The sequence below is a fragment of the Oncorhynchus keta genome, chromosome 23, assembly GCF_023373465.1.
Source record: "Oncorhynchus keta strain PuntledgeMale-10-30-2019 chromosome 23, Oket_V2, whole genome shotgun sequence".
Taxonomy (NCBI): Eukaryota; Metazoa; Chordata; class Actinopteri; order Salmoniformes; family Salmonidae; genus Oncorhynchus; species Oncorhynchus keta.
Genome location: NC_068443.1, coordinates 42,555,979 through 42,568,237, shown reverse-complemented (window position 1 = coordinate 42,568,237; position 12,259 = coordinate 42,555,979). Strand labels below are relative to the sequence as shown.

The 12,259-nt window shown below is 45.0% G+C and overlaps 1 protein-coding gene across 2 annotated transcripts in view; it reads left to right on the top strand.

The window, feature by feature from the left end:
• Nucleotides 1–12,259, top strand: part of LOC118402377 (transcription initiation factor IIB-like) — a 44,776-nt gene that overhangs the window by 20,295 nt on the left and 12,222 nt on the right. The window contains exon 1 of one of the 2 annotated variants that reach the window (XM_035800533.2): nt 12,045–12,138. The exons of the other annotated variant lie outside the window; for it this stretch is intronic. Within the exon in view, the coding sequence (XP_035656426.1) occupies nt 12,122–12,138 (17 nt within the window). The 5' untranslated portion in view covers nt 12,045–12,121. Of the gene's footprint in view, nt 1–12,044; nt 12,139–12,259 lie in introns of those variants that run through there. 2 annotated transcript variants of the gene reach the window in all.

The window sequence follows — 12,259 nt, the reverse complement described above, 5'->3', positions numbered from 1 at the left end:
CGCCGGACAGGCGGGAGCACCTGTGTTGATGGGATGCAGAGACAGCCTGGTGCGGGGTGCCGGCACTGGTGGTACCGGGCTGGGGACACACACCTCAGGGCGAATGCCTTGCATACTACGCCAAATCAACTGCTCTCTCTCTTCACACTCCCCCAATTCTATTAACACCTCCTCGAGTGTCTCCTCATCTCCCATCCGTTCACTCTCCTCCATTCTGTCCAATAACTCCTCGACCCTCTCAGACTCAGCCCTCAGCTTCGCCGATAGCTCCGATAACATCCATGGCTCCTTACAATAAACAGGGGGAGTTGGCTCAGGTCTGGCTCCTGACTCTGCCACACTCTCCCTGTGCCCCCCAATACATTTTTGGGGGTGCCTCTCGGGCTTCCAGCCGCTCTGCCGTGCTAGCTCCTCATAATGCCGCCTCTCTGCTTTCGCTGCCTCCAGCTCGGCTTTGGGGCGGCAATATTCCCCTGGCTCTGCCCAGGGTCCTTCCCCGTCAAGGATCTCCTCCCAAGTCCATTCTTCCAAACAGTGCAGCCTCTCCCACTGCTGCTGCTTCTCCTGCTGCTGCTGCTGCTTCTCCTGCTGCTGCTTTTGCTGCTGCTGCTGTTGCTCCTGCTGCACCTGTCGCTTCTCCTGCTGATGCTGTTGCTGCTGCCTCTGTTTTACCACGCCGCTTGGTCCTTGGTTGGTTGGTGATTCTGTAACGGTTTTCTTGCGGTGAAAGAGAGGCGGACCAAAACGCAGCGTGGTTACTTGTAAACATCTTTAATAAAGATGAACAATGAAAAATCTACAAAACAAGAAATGTGAAAAAACCGAAACAGCCCTATCTGGTGCAACAAACACAGAGACAGGAACAATCACCCACAAAACCCAACACAAAACAGGCTACCTAAATATGGTTCCCAATCAGAGACAATGACTAACACCTGCCTCTGATTGAGAACCATATCAGGACAAACATAGAAATAGACAAACCAGACGCACAACATAGAATGCCCACCCAGCTCACGTCCTGACCAACACTAAAACAAGGAAAACACACACGAATGATGGTCAGAACGTGACAGTCCCCATGAGTGACAGAACACTGAGCCAATCATGGCGCAACTAGAGAACATTACCAACCCCTACGCTCCGTATTTTCCGCTAGCTGCCCCACCAACACCACAGAAAGCACTAGCTAGGCTGAAGCACCTGCATTTTGGAGCTACATTACTCAAGAAAGCAAAAAAGAGACCATGTTTGCATGCAGCTTTATTAACACAAATATTTGTTTCTACATTGTTTGCAAACTGATATGTGACACGTATTAATGCCAAAATAATATGCAACCCCACTCCCAAAAAAATGCCCCACCTGTCCTGAATGACGGTTCACCACTGCAGGTACTGCAGGAATGTCTACCAATGGCATGCCAATCTTTTTGTGAGACATTATTACTGGTCACTCATGTATTTCTACAGCATAAAGAGCACTTACTTTAGTAAGTGCTCTGTTAAATGGTTTATTATGGACCTTTGAACTACCTTGTTACCCATCCGGTACTATTAGACAAATAAGAAAATAAATGTCTACTTTATTGACCAAACCCTTGGCTCCTCTCATAACATCACCTCATACCCGCTCTCCTCTCCGTTTCCTGTTCCAGCCCTTGATAAATCTGCCACCAGGCTCCGGGACCATCAGACACATCACCACACCACTCAACCTCACTGTGGAGTCCATCCATCAAGAGAACATTCCCTTCTTCATCCTTAGTGCACCAGCTCACAAGATCATCCTCGGCCTCCCATGGCTCCAATGCCATAACCCTACCATCTCATGGTTGAGGATGAAAATCACAGACTGGGCACCCGAATACAGGAGGACCTACTTTCCCATCCCCGGTGGTTCTATTTCGGTTGAGAGTCCTGTGGTTGCTCTTCAGCCCAACATCCCGGAGGTATACCAGGACCTGTGGGAGGTAATATGCAACAGACCTGCTTGCAGGCTCTGCGCCCTCGCGCAGACACATCTACCCTCTGTCGGTGGCTGAAACCAAGGCCATGGAGGAGTACATCCATGAAGCGCTCCAACAGGGATTACGCCCATCTATTGATTACAGAGCTGCGGAGTGCATACAATCTCATCCGCATCCGGGAGGGGGATGAATGGAAGACAGCTTTCAGGATGATATCTGGTCACTATGAGTACTTGGTGATGCCTTTTGGCTAAGCCAATGCTCTCTGTGTTCCAGGCATTCGTTAACGAGGTGTTCCGGGACATGCTCGGACGCCAGGTGACCGTGTATATCGGCAACATCCTGGCCTACTCTGCTACCTTGGAGGATCACATCGCTCACGTCCGAGTAGTTCTGGAATGCCTCCTGTCCAACCAACTATATGTCAAGGCAGAGGTGCCAATTTCATCAGGAAGCTGTTTCCTTTCTAGGCTACCAGATCAGCCTGCAAGGAGTGATGATGGATGTTAAGAAGGTAGATGTTGTCAGGTCATGGCCAGTCCCAACCGCCATAAAGGGGTTACAGCGGTTTTTAGGGTTTGCCAACTTCTACCACCATTTCATCAGGAACTTTAGCTCCATCACCTCTCAAGGGTGGTCCCCATAGGTTGGTGTGGAGTCCAGCAGCTGACAAGGCCTTCCGCCTACTGAAGGGGCGTTTAACCTCCGCCCCATTGCTCAAACACCCTGATCCGACGCTACCCTTTGTGGTGGAGGTGGACGCTTCAGAGGTGGGTGTGGGGGCTGTCCTGTCTCAATGACAAGGTAATGGTATTTTTGTGCATATTACTCTAAGAGATAATCTCCTGCAGAGAAATTATGACGTCGGTGATCGAGAGCTCCTGGCAGTGAAGTTGGCATTAGAGGAGTGTAGACACAGGCTGGAGGGTGCCAAGGACCCATTCGTCATACTCATGAGGCGGCTGAACCCGTGCCAAGGCGGCTGAACCCGTGCCAAGCAAGGTGGGCCCTTTTCTTTACTAGATTTGACTTCACGCTGACCCAAAGCTAATGCCCTGTCCCATCTCTACGATTCAGGAGAGGGTCCTGAATGCACCCATAATTTCTCCCTCTCGGGTCATAGCCCTTGTGGTCTGGGACGTGTGGTTCAGGTGCGCAGAAGTGTGAAGCGATGACCACGTGAGACTCCAGCGCGCCGTCCACTGTCAGAAGGAGCAGACGGATCGCCACCACAGTAAGACTCCCTTGTTCCATCTTGGTGATCGTGTCTGGCTCTCCACCAGGAACCTCCCACTCTGCCTGCCCTGCAAGAAGCTGAGCCCCCAGTTTGTGGGGCTGTTCAAGGTTCTCCGGAGGGTCAACAAGATGACGTATAGATTACAGCTCCCCAGTGACTATCTTCCTTTAATGTCTCCCTCCTCAGGCTGGTGGTTCCTGGTCCCCTGGCTGAGTCTCTCTCTCTCCTTCTGTGTTTGTCATAGAATGATGCCGGGACTAGTTTATGAAGATAGATTTCCAGCATTGTGCTTCGTTTGACAGTGCCGCGTGACAGGCCTTTCAGCAAGTTAAATAGACAGGATATAGGCAGGGCTTTCCAGCCTGCAGTGGCTATGTAAGGTCATTTGACACCAGGGTCAGTCATTACTACAGCTCATAAGACCCACTTGCTGGCTGAAGAAACTGATTTTCAGAAGAAAATAAACATTTAAGTTACACAGTCCCTGAATTGACCTTTAACAGAGATTATTTAGCAAATATTATGCATTAATTCAGTGTTTCATTGTAATACATAATGACTTGTATTCGATAAAAAGCAGTAGCACTGTATTTAATGTCTAATAGATGGCTATTGGCGTATGTGTTATAAGATCCAATCTAATGACTTTTTAGACTATTGCTAGTTAGTGCCTGTCATATGCATTTCCCCGAATCCCCTCTTCCCTAAATTGGGCCTAAGTGTTAATTAGCCTACTATTTCACACGATATACAGCCACAATATTAACTGGCAGCTGTAGGCTAAGTCTGTGTCAGTGTGTCTCTTTTTTTTCTGTTTTCTCCCTACCTCGACTGTCTTCTGCAGCAGCAGCTGGTCTGTCGGTGCTAAACCTAGCATAATTTCTCAGCGCAGACAAGGTCATAGCTCTTGGACAAGCAGAACTGGGAAAAAAAAGAAAAAAAGTGGGTTACAAAAAGTGGGAGTCAGAGCCGGTCTCTGCTGATGCACGTTTGAATTTGAATGTGAATTTTTGCACCACCTTAGCTCAGCCTATCAGAAAGCTGGGCCAGCCCATCTTGGTAGGTGGGGAGGGGCAGCCATTGCCCAATGATCAGACATACTCAAATATATTATTATGACAGAAAAATTGCAACAACAAAAAAATCAGCATATAAAACATTGTGTCCCTTAAACTTTTTCTTACATTTGTATTGTTATTGTTTATTACAGGGGCGCAACTTTGGTTTTAGAAGTGGGGGGGACATAACAAAACAAAAAAATAGTCAAACAGCCTACCTGATGCTCGGAGTCGTCCGCATGGTCCTAAAGCACACTGTTGCCTCGTTTTGTATCACATTCCAATGATAAAACTGGGGGGGACAAAAATGCTATTTCAGAATGTGTGGGGTACTGTTATAACATAACAAAGAGAGAATTCTACAGTGACCTGAGATGGATTGTGATTAACAAACAGCAGAGATCTGATGCCAGAACTGTATATAGTGGCAGACACACAGAGGAGACATTTTACACTATAAGCTAGTGGCAAAGCCTATACATTTTTGAGATACCCCTACCCAAGGTAAAACAAAACAAACATATTTCTTCACATCTCTAATGTCTCCCATTTACAAAATGGATTTGCAAAAGTGGTTAAGTTGATCGATATTGTGATACACCCCTTACCTCTAGAATTTCAGAATAATTTGCGGCTTAAGGGGAGATGGGCCAGAAACTCATGAAACCCGATATTGCAAGCTCTGATATAGACAGTTGTCTGTCCCACATACACAAACAAACAGCATTAGGATACCTTAATGCTTCTTGGAAATATAGACCTGTAAACACAGAGATTCAATAGGTGGAAATAGAAAACTATTAATAATTGTGTAGGCTTAACATTTTAGTAGCTGATTTATTGATAGCTTTCATTTACATTACATTACATTTAAGTCATTTAGCAGACGCTCTTATCCAGAGCGACTTACAAATTGGTGCATTCACCTTATGACATCCAGTGGAACAGCCACTTTACAATAGTGCATCTAAATCTTTTAAGGGGGGGGGGGGTGAGAAGGATTACTTTATCCTATCCTAGGTATTCCTTAAAGAGGTGGGGTTTCAGGTGTCTCCGGAAGGTGGTAGATTGACTCCGCTGTCCTGGCGTCGTGAGGGAGTTTGTTCCACCATTGGGGGCCAGAGCAGCGAACAGTTTTGACTGGGCTGAGCGGGAACTGTACTTCCTCAGTGGTAGGGAGGCGAGCAGGCCAGAGGTGGATGAACGCAGTGCCCTTGTTTGGGTGTAGGGCCTGATCAGAGCCTGGAGGTACTGAGGTGCCGTTCCCCTCACAGCTCCGTAGGCAAGCACCATGGTCTTGTAGCGGATGCGAGCTTCAACTGGTAGCCAGTGGAGAGAGCGGAGGAGCGGGGTGACGTGAGAGAACTTGGGAAGGTTGAACACCAGACGGGCTGCGGCGTTCTGGATGAGTTGTAGGGGTTTAATGGCACAGGCAGGGAGCCCAGCCAACAGCGAGTTGCAGTAATCCAGACGGGAGATGACAAGTGCCTGGATGAGGACCTGCGCCGCTTCCTGTGTGAGGCAGGGTCGTACTCTGCGGATGTTGTAGAGCATGAACCTACAGGAACGGGCCACCGCCTTGATGTTAGTTGAGAACGACAGGGTGTTGTCCAAGTCAAATGTGCTCTTATTCAGTGTTGTATGGTCCTGCCTGACAAAAAATACACTTACACATCTTTTGATGTTGTGGCTATTGTACTTGGCACTAAGGACAACAAGTAGGCTCAGACATTGAAATGTCCTTTTTTTGGGGTCCAAGGTTCCTTGAAGGATTTTGTACACCCTACTCTTGCGATTCAGTCAGGAGGACACGTATTTTCTTTGAGGCCACCCTAGACTTTGCCAGAGAGGAAGAGGCGAGGCAAGAGGTTGAAAGAGAGCGTTGAATTTGGGCGACAAAACAATGAATTGCTCATTTTCAACTTGAGGCTTATCTGAGCGAGAATATAAATTGTGTCATGGTTACGTTGTTTACACACGAACTGACATAAAGTGGACGACTTTGTGCACGTTGTCAAGGAGATAGAAGACTCATCGTGGATATAACCTGTTTTAGCATGGACCAATATGGCTGTCATACTACCATTTGATGGAGGTCAAATCACATGTAAATATACATTTTTGTAGATGAGAAGCATTTTTTATTTTGTATTGTGTAAAAGCCCATAAAAACTGTTGTGGTGTAAATACATTTTTATTCTGAATCCATTATGGCCGACATAATTACACTCAAACACCCGTGCCAGCATATAAATTGCCATGGTTAATTTAGTATTGTGTTATTCTTGTCTTTCAAAATGTTTCATATGGCTCTTGGTTTAACTACGACTATGAGTGGTACCGCCATGCCACTGTTGTGTTTGAATAGCTGAAGCGAACTAGTTGTTCAATGTTTGTTCATGTTTTTTTTTTTAGAATACAAGTGAATAGCAGAGTAACCAAGTTACAGGAAAGCAACCTGCAACACAACCGTCAGCCACTCTAGTAGCGTATACAGTATGTACAGCTCTAACATCTCCCCTCTTTTCCCCACTGAAACTAAGTGTGCCAGGTGAATTCTAAGTCTTTGAGATGAGCAAGACATGAGTGTGTCCTAACAGGTCCGAGGAGACACAGTAGCCAGTGGTGGTTGGAGTTCAGGTGCCTTACCAGGTTGCACAGTTAACTGGTCATTCTGGGCAAGCTGCAGCGAACAAGGGCAGCATCCTTCCTGTATGGCTGGCGGGGTATTCAGGGCTGTGTGGTGATCAGTTTCCATTTCTACAACAGTTGAGTGCAGGCACTCAGCAGGTGCAGTTTGCATGCCAACGAGACCCATTTACTAAGTGGAATGGTATCTTAGCCTGAATTACGCACGGGATACACCAGTAGTGGAATGGTTGGTTGTCTGGTTGTGAAGGAGAGAATGTGAAGTTCTCTTTCCTTGATCCTCAAAGGCTCGTGACTTGGAATGCATGGTGTTGCCAAGCAATCTGCTACCTTTTCTAATGTATATCAAAACAATGGTGTTTGACTGTAATTATGGTAGAGGCCTATTGGATTCCTAACATAGTTGAATTACACAAAAAATAGTACGAAGTACACAAGTACGGTACACACATTTAAAAGATGTCTCTCATTTAAATATACAGGAAACCATATTGGATTTGGGATGCCATAATGGATTTGGAATCAAATCTGTGGGGGGCTAATGTAATTGCAAGAGGCTGAACATATTACATCCACAGGGAAACCTTTGACTGTCTCAGACCACTTGTGTAACTGTATGTATTTTTGTCAGGCACAGCCGTACAGCACTGAATGAGAGCTCATTTTGACTTGAAAGGCAGTCTACCAAAACAGTTCAGCTTTACAGTCATCATAAATATTCATAGTTGATCATTCTGCCGAGTGTATCTATCTCTCTGTGTTTACAGGTCTATATTTTCCAAGATCCTAAGGTTGCTTAGTATTCAGACCCCTTGGCTTTTTCCACATTTTGTTAGGTTACAGCCTTATTCTAAAATGGATTAAATAAAATAAAATACTCATCAATCTACACACAATACTCCATAATGACAAAGCGAAAACAGGTTTTTAAAACTATTGCTATGAGACTTGAAATTGAACTCAGGTGCATCCTGTTTCCCATTGATCATTCTTGAGACGTTTCCACAACTTGATTGGAGTCCACCTGCGGTAATTTCAATTGATTGGACATGATTTGGAAAGGCACACACAACTGTCTATATAAAGGTCCCACAGTTGACAGTGCATGTCAGAGCAAAAACCAAGCCATGGGGTTGAAGGAATTGTCCGTAGAGGCCCCTGAGACAGGATTGTATCGAGGCACAGATCTTGGGAAGGGTACCAAAACATTTCTGCATCATTGAAGGTCCCCAAGAACACAGTGGCCTCCATCGGTCTTAAATGGAAGAAGTTTGGAACCGTCAAGATGCTGGCCGCCCGGCCAAACTGAGCAATCAGGGGAGAAAGGCCTTGATCAGGGAGGTGACCAAGAACCCGATGAGCTCTAGAGTTCCTCTGTGGAGATGGGAGAACCAGAGCAGGGGCGAAGGTTCACCGTCCAACAGGACAACGACCCTAAGCACACAGCCAAGACAACGCAGGAGTGGCTTCGGAACAAGTCACTGAATGGCCTTGAGTAGCCCAGCCGGAGCCCGGACTTGAACCCAATAGCTGATTACTTGTATTTCAATTTTTGCAATATCAGAGCATGCAATATTGGGTTACATGAGCTGTAGCTTGTAATGAGGAGCAACCAGACGTTGCACCTGACACATTTATGAAATTGCTTATTCCAGTTATTAATAAGCAAGTACCCGTTAAGAAAATGACTGTAAAAACGGTTAAATCCCCCTTTTTCAATGTATTTTCCCGCTCAGCCCAGTCAAAACTGTTCGCTGCTCTGGCTCCCCAATGGTGGAACAAACTCCCTCACGACGCCAGGACAGCGGAGTCAATCACCACCTTCCGGAGACACCTGAAACCCCATCTCTTTAAGGAATACCTAGGATAGGATAAAGTAATCCTTCTCACCCCCCTTAAAAGATTTAGATGCACTATTGTAAAGTGGCTGTTCCACTGGATGTCATAAGGTGAATGCACCAATTTGTAAGTCGCTCTGGATAAGAGCGTCTGCTAAATGACTTAAATGTAAATGTAAATGTAAATGTATTTTTATTTATCCGTTATTTTACCAGGTAAGTTGACTGAGAACGCGTTCTCATTTACAGCAACGACCTGGGGAATTGGATTGATGAGGAATTGAGGTATGGCATATACAGTGGGGCAAAAAAAGTATTTAGTCAGCCACCAATTGTTCTGCACGGCCGGCCCTTAAAAGTACATGGAGAGTGTTCATGCCAGCTAAAGGTTGCATTCCCCTGCTCAGACGTTGCATGCATTAACCAATGGTTGCAACTCATGAATAATAATGACTTTGCCTCCGGATATCTTACAAAAGGACATTTTGCATACAGGGTTGTGGTCGTGGTCACAGCAATGGAGAATGGGTGGAGCCGTTGTGTAATGAGGACCGACCCCCAGGGACAGCAGCAGACGGACGTACCCACCACATGTTCTTAGCAACCAGGTCATGTGTTGACAAAGGGCTGAACACATAGTAAATCCCTCCTTCCCTTACCAAAGAAAATCTCATACAACAACACCCTTCACCCATCAGCCCTTGAGGAACAACCTGAGGCAATCATAACAGTTAATGATTTTATGTGCTGTCTGGAAAGTGCATACATTATAACTCCCTAATTAGTAGCCTAGTCCCTCCTGAATTTGCATGAACTTCCCAGATGAAAACATAATCTCAGACACACCTCTTTCCATGACATTTGATGACTAGAAAGCACGACATGTCTCCAATCCCAGTATACCAGATTGTAATATTATAAGTAATAATTCCAAGTGACTACAGCTACAGCCTTATATTCACGGGATACTGATATGTCTGTGCATATTCACCTTCTTCGAATGAGGCTGCCTGAGACAGTCTGAATCAGTAATCATGGCTGATAAAGAATGTCAACAGCCTGGGGTGGCTCAGGTGGGGAACAGTCAGTTGATGTAGGCTGATGTAAGAACCAATGGAGGCTGCCGAGGTGAGGATGGCACATAATAATGGCTGGAATGCAATAAAATGGCTGGAATGGAGTGAAAGAGTTTCAGAACACATTATGTCTTTGATACCATTCCATTTACTCCATTTCGGACATTATCATGAGTCATCCTGGCCTCAGCAGTCTGCAATGGTAAGAACATGTAAATCAAATCAAATTGTATTTGTCACATGCGCCGAATACAGCAGGTGTAGACGTTACAGTGAAAATGCTTACTTACAAGCCCAAACCAACAATGCAGTTAAAATATATATATATAATAAACTTACAATATAAGAACAAGAAATAAAAGTAACAAATCATTAAAGAGCAGCAGTAAAATAAAAATAGCGAGGCTATATACAGAGGGTACCGGTACAGAGTCAATGTGGAGGCTATATACAGAGGGTACCGGTACAGAGTCAATGTGGAGGCTATATACAGAGGGTACCGGTACAGAGTCAATGTGCGGGGGCACCGGTTAGTCAAGGTAATTGAGGTAATAAATACATGTAGGTAGAGTTATATTTGCAATGCAAATAGTCTGGGTAGCCATTTGATTAGATGTTCAGGAGTCTTATCTCTTGGGGGTAGAAGCGGTTAAGAAGCCTCTTGGACCTAGACTTGGCGCTCCGGTACCACTTGCCATGTACTGTCGAGCTGTATGGTGTTCTGTGTGACTCATTGAGAGTGTTGTTTGTGTTTATCAGTGCAGATGAGATAATAACCATTGTGCTCAGATGGGACTCAGGGACTCGCACCACACAGTGCTGGCATTATTCCCCACAGTTGGATGAGATTGCTCACCAGGATGACGCATCGACCATTAGTGTGTCACTGTTGTTGCTTGCATCAACCAGTGGTTGCGTGCCACGTCATTGACTGTGTCATCGACTGACAGATTGCTATAACGTATGCCACGTGGTTGGTCGTGGCACTAGTTCCGACAAGCACGTGAACAATGTGATGTGGTCAGCTGACACGTCAAATACATATCCAGGCGTCCTGGTGTTGTAAGATCTGGCAGATCTTTGCCTTTCCTTTGAGAATCTCAGATATTCAGAGGAATGAATCTTTACATACTTGATATAGATTCATTCTGTATGTTAATTCATCATGAGACTTGAGTACAATAATAATGTGATTTAGTATTTAGCATTTGAAAGCCTGAAAGAGCCTTTAATAATGGCCGTATCTGACATTTTTGGATTTAGCTCCACCTGCTGTTGTCTTACAGGTGAAAGGAGAATAATTCTATTCACCTCCTACTAGTCTTCAATGTCTTTGACTAAAATATGTGCTGCTGACAAGGCTTGTTTATTTATGGCAATGTAATCCATTAATCAATGTAATCCTAAACAGCTCAAGGTGCATGTCACACTCATTGTAATACAGTCATAAATGATTTGTGAAACATTTGATTTCTCTTTAAATTCTCTGTCGTCCAAACCAGAGATTTTGAGGTCAATTAGTGCAGGGGTTGTGTCGGTGAGAGAGAGAATCAAGGCAATACAGTCCGAGACTAGCACGAGGATAGGGGGCACAGGCTGGCACACAGAGACAATGCCGCCTCTGGCAGCTTCATAGACAGGTCTGTCTGCTACGACTCTTACGAAGTGAGACTGCTGTATTGGCTGCTCAGAGTTGAGTCAGTTTGTTGAATGGGGTTAAGTAAGGTTACGTCACTACCATTGCTGTTTGAGCACGTTTTCCAATTATGTTTTCCCATGTAGGCAACACGGTACACATAACCCAGCATGTAAGTGCTTTTTCCTTTAGTGTCTGGCAAGTGGAAATATTAATCTCTGATGGAAACAGGACTGGGGGATTTGTTCCAGCTGCCCAGCTTGAAGAGGTGTTGGCTAGTATTCATTGCAAAAAATAACCCAGCATGTAATAATAAGATGACTTTTTCTTTATAAAGTTTGAGAGACACAAACACACAAAAATCCACAAGTTTATTTAAATGGTTTCGCCTTTTGGTTACACTTGATTATCTTTATTCACTTCCATGTTATGCTCAGAGAGTAAATTTGATCCATTTTGAAGTGTCAAAAGCATTGAGCTGTGACGGTGTATTATACTTTTACAAGTAGCCTACATCCAGTCCTCATATTTTAATCGCTTTTTTTAAGTTTGAGCCTTTTGCCCTTCCGTCATCATTTAACCACGTGTGCCGAAAAAAATACATGTATAAAAGGTAGAAGAAGCCATTGTTCGCGTTATAAAGAAGTAGCTAGCGAACATGGCATCAACAGGCCGGTGTGTACAATATGTATCCCAAGCGGGTTTCTGTGTTTTGCATCAGTGTCTTTTCATTATGGGAAAGTGAAAGTTATCGATCAAATGGGTGGCGATGGCGATTAACACGGAGAGACGCTTG